The 20,535-nt window shown below is 43.3% G+C and overlaps 1 protein-coding gene across 1 annotated transcript; it reads right to left on the reverse strand.

Annotated features, from left to right (window-relative positions):
* Positions 1-1,114: 1,114 nt before the first annotated feature.
* Positions 1,115-14,153, reverse strand: APELA (apelin receptor early endogenous ligand). Its single transcript, XM_053402925.1, has 3 exons — positions 13,653-14,153; positions 10,079-10,168; positions 1,115-2,116 (listed from the first exon to the last, which is right to left on the reverse strand). The coding sequence occupies exons 1-2, from the start codon at positions 13,726-13,728 to the stop codon at positions 10,080-10,082; spliced, it is 165 nt and encodes a 54-aa protein (XP_053258900.1). The 5' UTR covers positions 13,729-14,153; the 3' UTR covers positions 1,115-2,116; position 10,079.
* Between the last annotated feature and the right edge of the window lie 6,382 nt (positions 14,154-20,535).

Below are 20,535 nucleotides of genomic sequence, written 5' to 3' on the forward strand. Positions count from 1 at the left end.
CAATGTGTTTGGAGACGAAACTGCCTATGAATTGATTGCTCTTCCTGTGTGTAAATATTAGACCATGGAAAACACTTGATCAGCATGCAAATGGAAGCCGATACCAGCTGACCTCTCATTTGCTTGAGGAAAATGGAGGTCTTTCCCAGGCCTGCCAACCACTTGCAATTGGAACCATATCCTGGTGGGAATAGTCCCTTTGATCCCAGCGTTTTGAATGCTTGTACATTACTCCCATTCAAATAGGCCAGCTTAGGCCTTTGCAGTCACAGCCAGTGGACTGGAATGGTTATGAGTGTTGGACTAGGACCTGGGAAACCAGTTTTCAAATCCCCACTTGGCCATAAAGCTCAACTGGTGACTTTGGGCCAGCCGCTGCCTCTCAGACTAGTCTACCATGCAGGGTGGTTGGGGTTAATTGAGATGGGGAAGAACCCCTCATACTCCACTGAGGACCTTGGAGAAAAAGGTGGCATATAAATGCAGTAAGTAAGTAAATAAGCCCTTCATGCAATTGCCATCACTTGTGCTTCGTGGCATTGCCACCCTCCAAGCTTCTAGATGAGAAGAATCCCTGTGGGATCAGAGTTCTAATTATGCCAGGAGCCTTCAGACTCTCCAGTGTGTGAAAGTGGAGCCAGCAGGGGATACGATTGAGGGTATGCAGCCAGCAAGTTTGCAGAAGGAGAATGACTCTCTGACCTTATTTATATATATTTAAAGCTTATGATTGCCTAGTCCATGAAAAGTGAGACTGACAGCACAATCCTATCCTTATCTACCCTGAAGGTCCATTAAGCTAAATGAGACTTAGTCCTCGGTAACTCTGCATAGGGTTGCATGTTAAAAACAGATTTCTTGCACAGGCATTAGCATAGGATCCACTGTGGAGCTTCCTTATTGCATTATATAAACACCTTCGCTTTTGGATCAAAGCAAGGCCAGCATTGTCCCGTATTCTGTTCCCATAGGTGCCTGTGGCAAGCCTCCAGCCAGAATCTCAACAGCTATATCTTATTTAAAGTGAATGAATGCATTACAAGCTGCAAAATCTGATCAATGGCTTCTTTCTTCAATAGTTATGGCTTCTTTCAAAAAAAGAAAGAAAAATTAATAGCATGATTTAAGCTATATTTTATTTAGCTACATCAATTATTAAAGTTTACATTGATCCCTTATGAAATTTACAAATTAGGCAAATATTTCACTTGTCTTTGGATATGGGCAATTTCCATGTACAGAATACAAAATTTTTAACAAAATTGTACAAAGATTAATATGAGAATGCTATTTGAAGTACCATTTTACAACATAAACAGTTACAAACATGCTTTAAGGAAATAATTGAATCCCAAAGTAAGTTGTAAACAGGTTAAAATTAGTACAAATACAACCAGTGATACTTTTAAGGAAGACTAGGTTGATCTGTTTGATAAGACCCCGGTTCTACTAAGCTAGCATCCAGCATAGCTTTGGCATATTTTCCACTGGTGTGAGTGGAAGATTCAGTCATGCTTGTAAGACTTTCCCGTTAAGGCTGATCATTATTTAAGGAATTTTCCACTAGAAGTATTCACCTAGTAATGTCAACAGATATACTAGTCTTGAAAGACTGGGAAAGGTGATAGAATAACACTAGCTTCAAACATCCAATATGCATTTTTATAAATATTCCAACGAATCATGATGTTTATGAAACAACGGCTTCTTTCTTGCATATTGTTAGCTGGGTGTTAAAAGATATACAGACACGTGAATAAACACTATTAATATACCAATAGTTTGGGTTGTTTTTTTTTAATGACACACAACTCTTCTAATATTGTGAAGTTCGCTTTCTGGTTACCGGTGTTGATGTGTAGAGAAGAATGGTGATCATATTGCACTGATGATTCTCCAAAGTCCAGAAGAGGATCCCTAAGTTCTTCATTGCTTTTATTCCTGCTTAGAGAAACCCAAAACTCCCGTGAAGCTTGTTTCAGCAGGCCTCTGGTAAGATTTTTTTGAATGTTTCCAGGTGATGGCTTATGGGACACCTATATAGATTACAACAGTGCCGCTATCAAATTTTGTCATTGGCACATCTCCATTCCTTTCGCCAGTCAGTTGGTGGAAGCTACATTTGGGGGAAGAGTAAACCAGACAAGATTTTAAAATAATTGTATTAAGGTGGTCAACATTTTGTAAACCGTCCTCCTAATAGTTTCTACTAGCCTTAGCCTTTATTGGCAAAACTTTTTAAAAATGTGATGCAAGGGTGATCTGGTTGCTACATGTCATTCCATTGATCGCCAGGTTTGATTTGACTGATCTGGCTAGCTAGGTGGGTGTCCCCTTCCACTCCCTGTGTTTCCCCCCCACAAAGCCGCACACTCGGTGGAAGAGGACGACCATCAATAGCTGCACTCCCTTGCTAGAACCTCCAAACAAGCTAATAGCAAACTCAGGTGATCAGGGGGTGATGACTACATTGCCAACCAGGGCCACAAGAAAAGAGGTAGCTATCGGCAGGCTCAGGAAAAAAGCATTGCCAAAGTACAATTCTTCTTATTAGAAAAATATGGCACTAACACCCCACCCCACCAAAACCCATCTCAATGAGGATCAGGGATGCTTAGAAGGCATTTGAATGTTTAGAGCAGGGTTCAGCAACCTAAGGCCCATGGGCAGGAAGCAGCCCGCGGAGGTCATTTGACTGGCCCACGAGCTGCCCCCGAACCGAACTGTCCGCTCATGTGCTGCGCTAAACTGTCGCAGCGCAGGGACTCGCTTCCACGGCACCAAAAATTGTGCCTGCTCAGGTGCCAGAAATCGTGCGCGCAGGTGATCCAGCCCAGAGGGATCTCCACGGGACCGATCTGGGCCAGACAAGATAAACCTTGCTGACCGCTGGTTTAGAGTCAGTTGTGAAGAAATTGACAGGAGACGGAGTAGGGGTTGAATGGAGTTGGGTACTCCTGGTTGGTTGGCACCTTGACAACTCCTGTTTGAACCCCACTTGTACACATATAGTCCTCAACTTTTAAAAGAGGTAGGGGGAAGAACAGATTTTTGAGAACAGTTGAACTTCTCTCAAAGCCAGCAGCAGCAGCAGCTGACTTTCTGGTGCCAAGGAATTCGTACCCCAGTCATAATAAACTTTACATCTGTTCTGTGATTGCAGAGAGTTATAAGGTATGAACATTAAAATATAATTATCCAAGGAAAGGGCATTTTCTGTTCTTAAGCTGCTCTCTTCCGTATAGCCCTGCATTGTGTATCATTTGCTGCTTTGAAGAGATCTATGCAACTACAGAGAATTGTAGCCATTATGAGAGTTGTTTTCAGTGGAAATTTTGAGGTTTAAGTGCAATAGTTGTAGGTTTGCTTGCACAAGTTGATTTAGTTCAGGTAAACAGGATGCATTTGCCCCATCCCCTGACCGGTTTAAAAACCAGTTAAATAGGTACATTATTCAAATAGTGGTTGCTACCCATAGGTGCTTAGAGGAGCCTAAAAGTCTGACTGTGCTCACTTGAGACCCTTGGAAGGGTAATACTTGAGCAAACATACCAATTGCTGCATTTCCAAAAGACTTTGCTTGTGAAACAGGTGGAAATTCGTGTCTGTAATTGACAATGTTGTATCCCTAGGAAATACCACTTTTTCTAATATGATCAGCTAAATAGTCCCCCATATAGTCCACGTTACAAATAAGAGGCTATGCTAAAAGGCCCGGCACCCACTTTAAAAACCAACTCCAAACAAATAGAAACCAGTTTGAAATTTTCAGTGTGCATGTCCTACACCTTTAATAGTTGTGTAGAAGAATTTCAGAGAATTTCCTGAAATTCCCCATTAAAGGTGCAGAAGGGCTGTCCCCCCATTTCATCTGGCTACCCAAATAAATCATTTTCTGCCTTTTTGCTCTTTCTCAAGGCAGGTCCAAATGGCAGGCCTATTGTGATGATTCCTCCTTAACATATGTGAGAGTGGATCCCAATCTGCAATCTTAAGGGTTTACGGGAGATAGAAAACATGGGTGAAACTTCTATTTCTGGAAATTTAAGTAGTTCCTTCCAGTGTCCTTGTACCATAACACCACTCTAGATCATAGCCATTTTGGGTCCATTAGACCCAAATGAGAGCCCTTGTATAAAAATATGAAAAGGTACAATCTCTATGGAGTCTGGAGTTTCCATGATACTGCTGCCCCCAGAACTGGGGCACACATCCAGTTTTAAAGAGGACAGCCCTCTGTGTGATGGGCTGCCTGGTCTAAGTCTAGCTTAAAGGGTAGGACTTCAAGAAGGGAGAGCAGGAAGGGCCTGGACATGACCTATCAATAGCACCAGAAAACAGAGCAGGCACATAGGCCACTACAGTGAACTGCATTGTATTACAATTTAAATGACAATAATTGCTTCTAAATTTATATGCAAATAAGTTAGTATGCACACATTTTATGAAAACCTGTTGTTTTTTTCATCCTCACTTTCTCTCCTTTTGTGACACTTTCCTGTTTTGGGGCAATCCTTAAGCAGCCTTCCTACTTGGTAAACTCCTTGCTAGCAGGGATTTGACTTGTGTCTATAACTCTGTGAGATGCCATGCTTGCTGCTGACACAGTGTAAGTATTATTAATAGCATTTCTGTTCTCTGTTAAATTCAACGGAGCTTCCTTCCATCTGAGTGCCATGGCACGGCTATGACCTTTTATGCCTCTGTATGTCTGTGGGAATTTATCCTCAATCTCCGAGAGCAGGCCAGGATTTCAAAACACATTATGAATGTGCTGCTGCAGTAAAAAGTCTGAACAAAGCAACACAACACGATGGCCAATAACAATGGCACTAAACACTATTTATAGACTAATACAAATGATCAGAAATTGCAACCAAAGTCTCTAAATCTAAATAATTCAAAAGTTCGATATATACATAATCTGCAGTAAAAAGTCTAGCAGGAGGAACACTCTCTTTTTATAATCTTAATCCCAAAATCAGGCCAGTGCAATGACTGAATGCATTTGAGAGCTGACTATTTTCCTCCCCATTAACAGTTAAAACATTTGTGCCCATGACGCATTTTTTAAGATTGGGCTAGGTTTTTTTTTAAAAAAAAGGAATATTCAAAATGTCAGTAAATCTTACATTGACACACAACTCTTTTTGCCAAGACTGGCAATTTTGTAAGAATGGACATTTCACTTATTGCCATTAAGTTAGGTGAAAGTATGGCCTCTGAGCCTCATGGGCTGTCATTGGAACGGATATAATGTGTGATGAATACATGCAAACAACCCTTAGCCAGTAGGAAGTATAAAGGGGAAGGCTTTTCTTCATCTGAAGGTGCTACTGCCTGGGAAACAACAAAGATAAGCTTCACTGTGAATACGGCTGACATGGAGAACTAGATGACATTGGACTCCATATCCCATCATCCCCAGCCAGCATGGGCAGTGCTTAGGGATGATGGGAGTAGTAGTCCAACAACATCTGGAGCAGGAAGAGCTAACATGGAGCCCTTCAGAGCCTCCTTATCATTGGGCCATGCTGACTGGGGTAATGGGAGTTGGAGTCCCCTGATAGCCAACCCTGATCTGGAGGGTCAATAGCATCCCTGCTCTAGTGGATTAATCAGTACTTGTTGACCAGTTCAGAACCACAGGCAAAGCTTAGACTCAACCAGTGCTTAATTTTGTAAGAATCTTAGCACTCCTGGGAGCGTTCAGCTTGAAAATGTATGGATTCCATGCAGACAAATGCACAACAAAGAGCATGACCCACATAGTTGTAGGGGATGCGTCACGCAACTTTTGCAGACAGGTTTGAAATCTTGAACTCTGTCCCCACCCCTTCCCTGGCACTCCAAAACACACATTTCAGTTGTTCAGAATATCTCTAGACCAGGTCATTGTTAAAGAGCATCTGTTTCTGCTCTGTTGTTAGGGCAGAGCAGTTTCCCCAAACGGAACTAGCTACAAAATAGCTTTTAGTCTTGCAAACAGATATTCTGTAAGGAGGGATGGGAAATCCACCTAAGTGCATGTTTATCACCCAGACTCCGTACTATTAACTTGCATGCATTATGCTTCAAGGCGCATTAGAGATTGTCTCTGCACACAGTCATGAAACACTGGAAGTGGGGGAAGGAGACAATTGATTCCATACTCAGAAACACTTCTGAAGCTAGTGACTCGAGGAGTCTGCCTCCTAATTCTGATTTCCACAGTGCCCCTAAACTGCAAAGTGCTGAGTGAGTGGATGTGGTTGCTTTGGCTTGAGATCCTTAAGCTGATTCCACCCCGCTCTCGCTTAATCTGCCACCTGCTGTAATTGACACACAGGTGGACCTTGCCCCCTTTTTATCATTATAAAAAGGCACATTTCTTAAAAAACTAGTGAAGTAGCTGGCCGAGATCTTGGAAAAACTTAACATGACGGAGAAAAAGCTTTTAAATACATTTGGTACTTCCAGCACCACATATAAACCAAGGTGTTACTTTCAAGGAAGAAACCTTATTTTGTTGTTGTTGTTGTTGTTGACTGAGGCTTCTTGAAACTTGCAAACATCAACTGTTTTCTGGTGCGTTTCTTGGTTGTATCTCAGTGCAGGCTGTTTGGGGCCGAATGAATGCCCATTGCTTTAGAATCACTTATCTAATTCCTTCACCGGCTTCCTTTGTGACTAAGCCTAAGTGTGTATAACTGAAATAACCCACATTCTTTCCCTGTTTACTCCTGCCTCTCCTCCTCTCACCCTTCATCTCCTGGCTCTCTGATGGCGAATGGTAGATTCAAGGCAAACAAAAGCAAGTGCTTCTCTGTACACAGTTAAACCTTGGGATTCGCTACCAAGAGATGCAGTGATGGTCGCTAACCTGGATGGCTTTGAAAGGAAGTTAGACAAATTCATGGAGGATGAGGCTATCAATAGCTACTAGTCGTGGTGGCTATATATTACCTCTAGCATCTGAATACCAGTTGCTGGGGAACATGAGCTGGGACTGTGCTATTGTGCTCATGATCTGCTTCTGAGCTTCCCATCAGCATCTGGTGGGTCACTGTGGGAACAGCACACCAGACAAGATAGGCTTTTGGTCCAATTCATCAGGGCTTTTGCACCACAGACTTCTTGTTAGCCCTTGAGACAGGGACTTGTACTCTTCTATGCTGTAAAATGGCATGTGCATTATGTATTTTTTATTTTTATATCCCATTGTTCCTCCCAAAGAAGTCCAGGGCAGCACTGATGATGCAATATATATATATAAAACAGGCAAAGAAGAATAGCGCCGAAAATGTTTTGGATGGATTTCATTTTCTTCCCAGCTTCTAGGCAGGTAGGTTTCACAAAACTTACGGCACTGTCAGAAACACAATTCTGACTTCGGCTGAACTGCTTAGCAAAATATAAAGTGTCCTTGAAGGGCCAGTTGCTGTCCCTTAACAACACTCACTCCAGATTAGTCTTGCTAGTTCCAAGAAGCTGACATTTTGAGAGAATTGATTTTGGGGCTTATAGCCGGTGTCATTTTTTATTTATTACAGCCAAACTACCTAAGGCTATGCCATTATCCTGATGTATATAACAAGAGGCGCTGCCAGATGCAAAGCTATCAAGTGCATGTTTTATTCATCTGCAAATAGTGTGCTTCTCTAAAAGGCAGCTTGGGCATCCTTTTGATCCTTGCTGTGACATATTTACATGTCCTACCTGTGTGCTTCTGGAGCGGCGGAAGCATCTGCATTTATATGGTGCCCTCTAGACTAGAGAGCATTGATCCTTTGCACCTCCTATTCTTTAACCTGCAGAAGCCCTGCTTGGGTTCAAAAGTGCTACTTCAGCTTTATACCGTGGAATGCAATCTTAAAATCAAAGAGCTCTCAGGTTCACAATGCAACAGCCTGCTCTCGACTCTTGAATTGGATGGCACATGAGCCCCTGCTATGACAGGCTTGTTAGTCGATGCCCCCTCGTGCTTTGTCTTTTTGCTGTGCTAGAATAACACAGCTGCTCCTTGGGACCTCACATCAAAGGACCTTTGAGTTCTTCCCTCTTAACAAGATCAATCTAGGTGATACCTTTTTAATTAAATAGGGAGCGGTTCCAAATGGTGGACTGTTCCCAACACTAGTCCTCCTCATTCAATTAATGGACTGAAATTTGCCATCACGCTGGATAAAACCCTTAAACCCCCCCCCTCTTAGCCACTACACATATTTCCCTGGGATAGCTACAGTACACAAGCCTGTGGTTATAGCTCTACCAGTGGTGAAATCCACATGTAATTGAAAGCTGCATGCACACCGTAATTTAAAGCACATTATTCCCCTCCCCAGGAATCCTGGGAACTGCAGTTTCCACCTCACTGTGAGCTAAAATTCCCAGCACCCTTAAGAAACCAGCTCCTGAAATTCTTTAGGGGAAGTCATGTGCTTTAAATGTTCGGTGTGTACATTCAGAAGTGTGGAACCTGAAGATGTTTCCGGGTTATAATTGCCATCATCCTTGACCATTGGCCATACTGGCTGGGGCTGATAGGAGCTGGTTTTCAACAACAACTGGAGGCCCACAAATTCCCCATGCCTGGTTTATAGAGGGTCCATTCAGCAAAGTTGGCTGTTACAGAGCTAAATGGTAATGGCTGCCTTTGGGTTTTTAAAAAATATATATCCTGTTTCTTTAAGAACAATCTGGCATGAAGAAATCCACAAAGTTAATGTGCTGTACATCTCCATGTAAATTTCTTAGTGATAATTTTAATGATTTATGTAGACCGCTTTGAGGCTTTTTCTACAATCAAACAGTATAGAAGCTTTACAAAGTCAACAAATAAAATAAATGCCAGGAAAGCGTTCCCTGCCACATGGCTGTGTATCATGCTGCTGTGAGAATAATAGAAGAAGGGCATGACAAAATCTAGTGAGAGTCTTCCCACATGAAGATCAGATCCTTGACACAATTTCACACGAATCCTGCCATAGGTTGACTCAGAGAGAGTGGAAGGAATCTATTCGTAATAACACTGAATACCACCAGACACCTCTGGGTGGTATTTGACTAGGTCATACTCAGAATAGCCCCACTGCAATCAATAGGTTTAAGTTAATTATAACTCACTTTAAATCCACTGATTTCAGTGGGTCTACACCAGGGGTCAGCAAACTTTTTCAGCAGGGGGCCGGGTCCACTGTCCCTCAGTCCTTGCGGGGGGCTGGACTATATTTTTTTTGGGGGGGGAGATGAACAAATTCCTATGCCCCACAAAGTATTCAGAAATGCATTTTAAATAAAAGCACACATTCTACTCATGTAAAAACATGCTGATTCCCAGACCGTCCATGGGCCAGATTTAGAAGGTGACTGGGCCGGATCCGGCCCCTGGGCCTTAGTTTGCCTACCCAGGGTCTACACTATGACTGATGCTACCCCCCTGAATTCCACATACTCCAGGTAGATCCAATTTTTATAGATTGTGTCCACCTTATTCTTAAGCGAGATAGACTTGTTGGATGGTTCTGCCCAAGGGATTCCATCTTTCAGGTTTTATAATAATGAATTATTATCACTTTCATGTGCAAGATTGGGGGGAGGGGGTGGAAAACTGCAAAAAGACAGAAGGGCATCAAATGGGTCCCATTCTCTGTGCAGCTTCAGAGAGTGAAATAATTGACAGAGAGCCCAGTACTACTCACTCATTTGGAACCGTGCCCCGGAGTTCACATAAAACAAGAACTTTTATTGTGCTGTTCCTCCCCCCCCTCCTTGAGTTCATTCCCACCCCCACCACTCCCTCCCTGTTGCTCTATTTTCAGAGCAAATAAAATCACAAAGAACGGAGGCCAAAGGAAATTGTTCGCGGTCTGAGGTTAGCAAAATGCCCCCGAAACCATTTGGAAATGAATGCATAAGTTTGCAAACGGGCATATTTTCTGGTGAACACATTTGGCATTCCCCTACGCTGTCCCCAAAACAATGCTGGAGGGGCAGCCTTCGACAGTCGCATCCTACTGGCGCCTGGTTTTATTACCAAACCCTTATGAATGACCCTTTGCCTAAAATTAGCCCAAGCACCGTAGAGTTTTTTGGATACCTCAGGGAAAGGGCACTCTGGAATGAAGGGGCATGCATCTCCTGTGGGAGCAGTGATGTCTGTGGAGTTTTCGCCTGGAGGCCACATTAGCTGGAAGACAGGAGAGAGAGAACATGAAAAGAGCAAGATGTCAAAATGAACACCAGGTAAACAATAACGGTTGCTGTTCTGAAGCAGCATAAAGCGTGTCTGCTTTCTGCAGGATGTTATTTCCTACACTTGTGGGATCCCAAAGTATAAAATTTCAACGTAGCAAGTCTGTCTTCTTCCAGAAGCACTCGGCTTCCCATCCCATCCCATCCCAGAATTTTCCCAATTTTTCAGAAGTCTCAGTCCATTGTAAACTGCAGGACCTTCAGCTGTCTGTGGTTCAGCCAGAACCTCGGGTTACCTACACTTCAGGTTACAGACACTTCAGGTTACAGACTCCGCTAACCCAGAAATAGTACCTCGGGTTAAGAACTTTGCTTCAGGATGAGAACAGAAATCGTGCTCCAGTGGCGCGGCGGCAGCAGGAGGAGGCCCCATTAGCTAAAGTGGTGCTTCAGGTTAAGAAAGGACCTCCAGAACGAATTAAGTTCTTAACCCAGGGTACCACTGTACTCTTATGGCACATGTCCTATACATGTCTATTCAGAAGTAATTCACATCTGAGTTCATCGAATCATACAATTGTAGGGTTGGAAGGGACCCAAGGGTCATCCAGTCCACCCCCTGGAAAGCATAAATCTCAACTAAAAAATCACATCTAAACCTATGTGGATTCTGCACATTTGTTCATGTTTTGAATATCATAAAATCTACACCTGGGCAAAAATAGGAAATTGTGAGTAGTTCAGCAAGGCTTACGTTAAATTGCCATCCTAAGCAAAACGTTCTAGGGAGTAAGGCCTAATGATCACAGTGGGGCTGGCTTCTGAGTCAGCATGGATTGTCCTGAATGTTCCCTGGAATTTAATGGAATTTTAAGAAGTGTTTATACTTGGCTGAGTCGTGCTGTTTGATTTTAATGCATGGAACAAAAGTGTTGTGTGCAAGAACTCTTAATATCCATTCAGGGTTTAATTGGTTTTTTTTCTTTCAAATTTGTAAGCCACCTGGAGAGCCATTTTATATGGAAAATGGGGATTTGGTAAATAGAATAAATAATGGCAGAGGAGACCTGATAAATATCCTTTTCCAAATAAGAAACAAAACACTTTTGCACCCAGAACAAAACAGGGGCTAATAGTACTTATGGAGTTCTCTGAAAAAGGCATGCCACTTTTACTGAAGATGTAATTTTTTTTTTATTTCATAAAATTTACAAATGGATTGATTGTAAAAAAAAGAAACCCTCAAAGCAGTTTACAAAGTAGACCATGTTTAGGGTCCCTCCAGACACCCCATTTATTGCACATTCATGGCCATTTGTGCTCACAATGCTCCTGAGGCAGTTATATGTGATTCCACCTTCATACCACTTCATTTCTAATCAGCACCTATCCCATAACTTCCTGCTGAACTCCTACAACTTGTTGTAGCATCCTGGTTTATTTTTATTCCACTTTTGTTGACAGCAGTAATGTGGCAGCACTGTGGAAGCACTGCAGAACAAACTCAAGCAGAATAAACCCACCACTCATTATTGAGTCGAGAACATGTTGCAGAAAATGACCGCAATAAAACACCAGTGGCGGGGGAGATATTCAGAGTTGCACCATCCTAATCAGCCAAAGAGCTGATGTAGTATTGTGGTTATATACTGAGCTGTGAGCTTGTTCTAGTCTCACCTTAGACATACATTTATCATGGAGATAGATAAAAAGTTAAGTCCTCAGAGAGGAAAGGCAAGAAGAGGTGTTGGCTGAATCAACCCTCTCCCCCTGTGGCTGTAATAGTGGCCTACCTTACAGGGTTGGCATGCAAAGCATGTTAGAACACTTAGGGAGAAAGTGCTGTATAAGTACTAAGCAACACTACTGATGTGCCTTTGAGCCTTTCAGCGCTGGAAAGGTGGGGGGATAAAGTTCCCAGACAAGTGTAGCGACTAAAAGCCTAGTTTTGGATGTGGGAAATGCTCAAAGCTCAGTTCTGATGCTCAGTGGGTAGCCTCAGCAAGCCACTATCTTCCAAGAGAGTCAGGAAGCTAAAATGTTCTTCTGTGTTCCTTAAAGTCAAAATAACAAATGCAATAGTCTTCTCAAAGCCTCTGGAATGGTAAGGTGGATAGACAACTGCTCTGACTGTGAGCACATCTTCCTTATTCTTACTGGAGGCCTCCACCTGTTTATGCAAACCCAGGTATATGCAAAATGATCTGGGAAAGCATACTAAGTACTGTAGATCCCTTTCTGCCTGCTGCTCAGTTAAGAGAACTGCTTTGCAGGATGGAAAACTCAGGTGACTTCAGGGCAACTCACTCCCTTAGGGAATATTTTCTGAATTCACCATAGATGAAGTCTGCCTCATCATCTGTGCACCAAAAGGTGGATCACAACTCTGGCTACTTGTTGTATGCCCTCAGTTCCATTCTTGTTTCATTTTGGCTTTCTCCACCAGAGAGGACTGGGAATGTACATTCCCGCCAGCTAGTACTCAAGCAATGCTCTTTTTGCCTAAGGCTTCTGTCTACTCCAAGCTAATTGCTCCAGAGAGTTGTATCAGTCAAGCAAAGGAGACTACCGCAGAGTGTATGGTCTGGGAGCTGTCAGCTTTACTTAGAAAAGTGAATCTGCCGTCTGAAAAGTGGGGAGTGGCGGGGAGGGCAATTATGCAAATATCTTACTCCTCTGGAGAATCAGTATATGAGATGATGTGATTTCACCGATCTCTCTGTCAATGCTCTGTTAAAAATTGTTGAAAGCTGTAGGGATCTGGGAGGGTGTCAAACGAGGCAGGAGGTTATAAAAAAGAAGAAGCAAAGTCTGCCCTCCCCTTGCCTGATAAAGGTAGTCAAATAACTAATAAATCATCATAGGAATCAATAAAGCAGCAGTCCGGGCAGATATTAGCCAGATATTATAGGGAATGGAAAACGGTGAAATAATTGCACACACGTAGGAGAAGAGTCACAAATATTTGCACAGGGACATAAGCTGCATAACACAAGCTGCCCTCTTCAGATGTTTACTCATAGGGTTACAGCACATAGAGATGAATTAACCCATCTACATTTACAGTTTGCACTTCTTTCGCGACTTTATTGTGGTAAAATCTTCCTACCAGGCTAGTTAAATGTAGCATTTAAATGTAACATCTTGCACAAGCCCTGAAGGAGCTGATGTGATCATGAATTCTTTATTTGCCATCTTCTCGTTCGCACGAAAAGAAATGGCTTTGCACTGAAATCTCAAAGTGGCATGTCGTAGGCGCAGCATCTCTTAAGGAAGCCATTCTCTCTTTTCTAAACAGAGTTACGGCTGCAAAAATAATACTATGGGAGGCGAACAGCTTTTTTTTAAAAAAAAAAGGAAAAGAAAGCCTGGCTTCAAACGTAGCTGCCCCAGAAATCCCCATACACACGCTGGAGATAAGAGATGTACAAAAAGACAGCTGAGACGGGGAAACGGAGTCAGATCACAGGGTTCCTTACCTGGCCTCTGTCCGTCGATCAGGAGCACCCCAGCCAGGAGCAAAAACCAGGTCAAAAGGAGCTGCTGGAATCTCATTTTGGCAGACCGGATCCGATAGTATTTGTAACACTTGCAGCCAATTTGCAGACACCCTCCCGGAAATGTGTCTGCAGTATCTGTGGCACAGCTCACATTCTAATGGCAAGCTTTCGAAATGAGCTCCCAGCTGCCTTTTTCAGCAAGGTTAATGATCATACACAAGGCAAGGTTACTGGTTCTGCACTGTGGTCAGTGCCTCCCTCTGTTTCCCTCTTTTTTTCTTTTTCTTTTTGTCACTCCCACTTATTTTCCATAAGCAAACAACAGGAAGAAAAGCCCCTGTAAACTGCAGCTTCTGTAAACGTCCGTGAAAGAAGCAGCCCTACGAACAATGGTCCAACAACTTCCCTTTCGATTCATTCCAAGGCAAGGCTAAATATGCAAAGCGAGCCCTAGCCTTCCTCCTCCCATTTGCAACTGTTTATGCTTTGCTGCGTTTGCCCATGTTGGTCCCACATGCGAAAAGCCGGGGAAGGGACAGGAAGTCTTTCCTTTTGTCCACCTCTGAACAGGCATCCTCAAGAGGACCAAAAAGCATTGTGGACCCCTCTTGTGGAGCCCCCCCGCCCCCCACCGCAAATCTTTATCCCTTATCAACTAGCTGCAAAGTAGCATCTATTCAAAGTGAAAATGTAAGCTGTTAAATGTAATGTGCCTCTTCTGTAGGGGCAAGTATTTTTCTTTCATTCAGGAACTGGGATTTCTGGGCTTGCCTTTAAGACTGTTTAAATGGGTACTGACTGCAGGATTGTCTGAAAAGTTGTTGTTGTTGTTGTTTAGTCATTTAGTCATGTCAGACTCTTTGTGACCCCATGGACCAGAGCACGCCAGGCACTCCTGTCTTCCACTGCCTCCCGAATTCGAAAGGCTGGGCTGGATGAATCCCAAGCCGGAATTAAGATTGCCGGAAGAAATATCAACAACCTCAGATATGTCTGAAAAGTAAAGGTAAAGGTAAAGGGACCCCTGACCATTAGGTCCAGTTGTGACCGATGCTGGGGTTGTGGCGCTCATCTCGCTTTATTGGCCGAGGGAGCCGGCTTCCGGGTTATGTGGCCAGCATGACTAAGCTGCTTCTGGCAAACCAGAGCACTGCACGGAAACGCCATTTACCTTCCCACCAGAGCGGTACCTATTTATCTACTTGCACTTTGATGTACTTTCAAACTGCTAGGTTGGCAGGAGCTGGGACTGAACAGGAGCTCACCCCATTGCAGGGATTCGAACCACCGACCTTCTGATCAGCAAGTTCTAGCCCCTGTGGTTTAACCCACAGCGCCACCCGCGTCTGAAAAGTACATCCCACTAAAAGCAAGCAGACGCTCCTATTCCCACTCCTTACCAAGTAATAGTTTGCATTTCGGTACAGATCCCAGACTGAGTACCATCACCAAAACGTGCCACCTGCATCATGCCACCACTTTTAATGCTTGCAATGTAGATGTCTGTTTTTTAATGTATGCAGCGTTTTAACTCTCTGACTTCTTTGCAAGGCACTTGGATAAAGTTATTTGGCTCCATAACCAGCTGGATGCCACATTTGTGGCAGTTTCCAGAGAGGTGTCCAAGACAACATCTACTGTGATGTCATGGGATCAGTTTCAATTGATGCCTCTTGAAGATGTTGACAACATGCTTGCAACGCTGTAATAAATAATAATAATAATAATAATAATAATAATAATAATAATAATAATAATAATAATAATAATATTTTATTTGTACCCTGCCCATCTGGGCTGGGTTTCCCCAGCCACTCTGGGCAGCTTCCAACAAAGATTAAAAATACATCAAAATGTCAAATGTTAAAAACTTCCTTGAACAGGGCTGCCTTCAGATGTCTTCTAAATGTCAGGTAGTTGTTTATCTCTCTGACATCTGATGGGAAGGCATTCTACAGGGTGGGCTACACTACCGAGAAGGCCCTCTGCTTGATTCCCTGTAGCTTTGCTTCTCACAGTGAGGGAACCGCCAGAAGGCCCTCGGCGCTGGACCTTAGCGCCCGGGCAGAACGATGGGGGTGGAGACGTTCCTTCAGGTATACTGTACCCAACCATGTTTTTCCCTCGAGCCCATCTTGGCTTATTAAAGCTAAGGGGGCATCAGTGGGTGGGACCAGGGTTGGGAGCAGGCTCATGTCCACCAGGAGAGACTCAAATGACCTCAGGGGCTACAATTGCCTTTTACCAGCTTCAGTTGGTTAAGACACCTACAGCTATTTTTGGACCAGGATAGCCTGACAACTGTCATACATGCATGGGTAACCTTCATACTGCATAACTATAACATGTTCCATGTGGGCTGCTGCCCCTAATGTTAGCCTGGAAGCTGCAGCTAGTGCAAAATGCTCCTGTTCAGCTATTCACTGGGGCTGACCATCACCACCATCATGTCAGACTGCTGTTGGTAGAATTGCACTTGCTAAATTCAAAATGCTGGTACTCATGTACCCTATGCAGTTTGGAACCAGGCTACCTTAAATATCATTGTGATTTTTTATTGTGATAGCACTGGGGCAGCATCGTAGAACAACTAACAAAGCAGAATAAATTCATCACTATCATTGTACACCCACAATTTAAAAACAACAACAACAGTGGAGAGTTCCTAGATGAGAAAGTACGTGCTTGAGATCTACGGCAATCCTGAGCCAATGGTCTCAGGATCTCTTTGCAGCCGCTAAAAAACTGGCTGACTGTTGCTAGAAATTTGTAAACCAAAAACACAAGGAGAGCCAAGTGGAGAAACAATGGCTGATTGCCAGATTAAATTTCAGGTTTCTCTTTGAAAGACGTGTTGCAATCTATTTAGAACTGTTTTGCTGAAGCAGGCAGTCTTTCAGCATAACCTAATATAACCTGCAGATGTTCCCTTTCAGAGGTGCTATGCCTCTAACAGCTTTATGGCAGCCGGATAGTAAAAAGAAATAACTGGAGTATTGCCAACCTGGGACAAGGTGCACTTGTTGCATTTGCTTCATGTCACATTATTGGCCATTAGAGAGGAAAGGCAAGAAGAGGTGGTGGCTGCATTTTAGAGTGAGAGCAATCTTGTGCACAGGTGCATCACATCATTAGTTGTGGAAACTGGCTTCTGTCTCAGTCATACAATTACCCTTGTCTGGCTTCCCTCTTAGAAAAAGGACCATTATAGCTTTGCGATTTCATTTGCATACCTTCGGGTTGATGGAATATGGACTGCCTGTGTTCCTTAGCCATCTTTCTGATGACTCCACAGCCACTGCATTAATTTAGCTGAGAGGCAGCTGACCATGAGAGGAAGAACAGCCTGCTTTGCATGTAACGCTAAATAATCATTCAGCGTTACATGCATGAATGTGGGGCTCATGTGCTCGCCCCTGCCTTCTCTTCTTCTGGTAAAAAAAGGTAAAGGTAAAGGAACCCTGGACAACTAAGTCCAGTCAAAGGAGACTATGGGGTTGCGGCGCTCATCTCGCTTTCAGGTCGAGGGAGCTGGTGTTTGTCCACAGACAGCTTTCCGGGTCATGTAGCTAGCATGACTAAAACCGCTTCTGGTGCAACGGAACACACTGACAGAAACCAGAGTGCAAGGAAACGCCATTTACCTTCCCACCGCAGCAATACCTATTTATCTACTTGCACTGGTGTGCTTTTGAACTGCTAGGTTGGCAGGAGCTGGGACAGAGCAATGGGAGCTCACCCTGTCATGGGGATTCGAACCGCTGACCTTCTGATTGGCAAGCCCAAGAAGCTCAGTGGTTTAGACCACAGTGCCAGCTGCGTCCCTTCTTCTTCTGGTACAGCTGTCAGATCAGAATCTTTCACTTTTTAACTAACTGTGGTTACTTGCTATCTATGTTTGAACCAGTAACTGTGTTTAACCTAAATTGTTGTTTAGTTTAGAAGTAGAGGATCTGAACCATAGAACTGTAGACTTGGAAGGGACTGTGGGGGTCATCTAGAGCACCCCCTGGAATGCAGAAAACCTTTGCCCAACACAGGAATTGAACCCACAAACCTGAGATTAAGAGTATCAGGCTCTACCAACTGTGGATATCCAGATGTCATTGGACTCCCCTCACGCTTGGTCAATATGGCCAGTGTTCAAGGATGAAGGGAATTGTAGTCCAGAAACATCTGCAGGGCCTGATCCCTGGTTTAGTCAGTGACACAAAGCAAAGACCATTCACCATAGTTTGAAGGGCTGGTTTTTTTTAAAAAATCAGTTATATAAACTTTTAAAATCACAAACTAAAGAACCAACAACTACAAGCATATGCAAAAAGGGTAGGGAAATACAAGGGAGAAAAGAAAGTGTCTGGTCAAATAGCATTCTTGCACTTGCAAGCATTGCAAAGTCAATATTTCAATACATTTATTCATTGGCTCTCCATTATCAAGTTGATTTTCTGCTGTAGGTCAGTTTTGATAAAACAACAGTATTCCATATTTTACTATACAATTTGGAAATCTATGGATCAACTATTTTCTTCCAGCTAGCTGCTATGCACATTTTGATGCCAGCAATTTCAAGGCCACTTTCATTAACCAATATAATAATTATACTATTTTCGGATTTTGTGGTATTAGCCAGTCATCTCATGAATCAAATTTACAACATTAGTCCAAATAGACTGCATTACCCCAAATATGCAGGAAATCTGCATGGACACCTTCACCTTGCCACCAAGAGTTGTCCACCAAGTTATAAATCTGACTTCATTTGCAAAGGAGTTAGATACTACTGAGACTATTTTAAAAGCTTTTTAAAAAAAGATCAATGGACACCCATTTAGTCCACATATACCTCCATACACAGTCCCATTGCTTGAGTTGGACCTCTTGCCTCAAATCTATTGCTCATTTTTCATAAAAGTACAAGACCTCTCTCTCTCTCTCTCTCTCTCTCTCTCTCTCTCTCTCTCTCTCTCTCAGCTGTTCTATAATAAAGCATGAAACTGGCTTATAAGGGCTTTGCTTTTTATTGGGGTTAGTGTTCCAGCTAGTCTCCCATTCTGTTACAGCAGGCAGTGAGTTCCACAGTTTAGCTATGCATTGCATGAAGAACTACTTTCTTTTATCCATCATGAATCTTCTAACACTCAGCTTTATTGGACCTCCATGAGTTCTAGTGTTATTAGAAAGGGAGAATAGCTTTTCTCTCTTCACTTTCATCATGCCATGCATTATTTTATAAATTTCTATCATGTCACCTCTTACAGTGGTACCTCGGGTTAAGTACTTAATTTGTTCCGGAGGTCCGTTCTTAGAACCTGAAACTGTTCTTAACCTGAAGCGCCACTTTAGCTAATGGGGCCTCCTGCTGCCGCCGCGCCGCCGGAGCACGATTTCTGTTCTCATCCTGAAGCAAAGTTCTTAACCTGAGGTACTGTACTATTTCTGGGTTAGCGGAGTCCGTAACCTGAAGCGTCTGTAACCTGAAGCCTATGTAACCTGAGGTACCACTGTACATGCCTTTTCTCTAAACTAAAAAGTCCTGTACATAGCAATCTTTCTTCACATATGAGTCATTTCATCTCCTTGATAATTTTGGTGGCGCTTTTCTGAACTGTGTCCAACTCCTTTTTGAAGTGAGGCGACCAAAACTTTATTCCAAATTTTACAAAGCAGTATATATTGTGTTCCCCCTAGTCCCTGCCCCCATTAGTTCAAAATGCCTTTACATGTGCTCACAACAAGCACATTAACACACACTTTCTTTCCTGGCTTTATAACTCCAGTTCTAGCAACTGACCAAGGGATGCGGGTGGCGCTGTGGGTAAAACCCTCAGCGCCTAGGGCTTGCCGATCGAAAGGTCGGCGGTTCGAATCCCCACGGCGGGGTGCGCTCCCGTTGCTCGGTCCCAGCGCCTGCCAACCTAGCAGTTCGAAAGCACCCCCAGGTGCAAGTAGATAAATAGGGACCGCTTACTGGCGGGAAGGTAAATGGCGTTTCCGTGTGCTGCGCTGGCTCGCCAGATGCAGCTTTGTCACGCTGGCCACGTGACCCGGAAGTGTCTTCGGACAGCGCTGGCCCCCGGCCTCTTAAGTGAGATGGGCGCACAACCCTAGAGTCTGTCAAGACTGGCCCGTACGGGCAGGGGTACCTTTACCTTTACCTTTAGCAACTGACCAAGAAGATAAAACTCTTGGCAAACTTGTAAAATTTGGGCCATTGATTTTAGTAGACCAACAACCAGACCCGTTTAACTACAGATGCAATTCATAAGGAACAGGAGCACATTGCCCTGCTCTCTCCTTCACTCCTGAAACACAAAACCCTCTCTATGTTGTAGGATGTGCTTGTGCATGCCAGTGTCCTTCATGACTCCAAGTCTTTGTTTTCTGTCTAAAGAGGAAGACAAGTGGGGTTTGCAAATGCAACTGAAATGGTTGTGTATTGCTCCAAATTATTATAAAGCAACACTATTATCTAGAAATCAAGTTTGCATATTGAGCCAAATATGAGGGGTGTCTATTAGGGTCAAAATATCTACATTTGTAAAAGTCAGTCTTAAGCATCCACTTTTTTTCCTGAATTCTAGAAACAATTGCAACTCTTGGCTTAAGGTGTCAAATACATTTTGCATATGAATCTTCCCTCCAGGTTTTATTCGAAGTACCCGATAGCTTGCTCAATTGAGCTTTGACTTCTGTGAAAAAGTCTCCAGCTCCTGCTTCCTTAGACCTACTGCCGAGTTTCTTTGCTAGACTTTTCTTCCTCTTTCTCAGAAGGACCTTCTAATATTGCCATCACAGGTGAAAAAAGTAAAACAGCAGTGAGTTATTACCGTTTCAATTGCTTCTAAACCTTTGTGGAAAA

The sequence above is a fragment of the Podarcis raffonei genome, chromosome 9, assembly GCF_027172205.1.
Source record: "Podarcis raffonei isolate rPodRaf1 chromosome 9, rPodRaf1.pri, whole genome shotgun sequence".
In the NCBI taxonomy this organism is placed as follows: domain Eukaryota; kingdom Metazoa; phylum Chordata; class Lepidosauria; order Squamata; family Lacertidae; genus Podarcis; species Podarcis raffonei.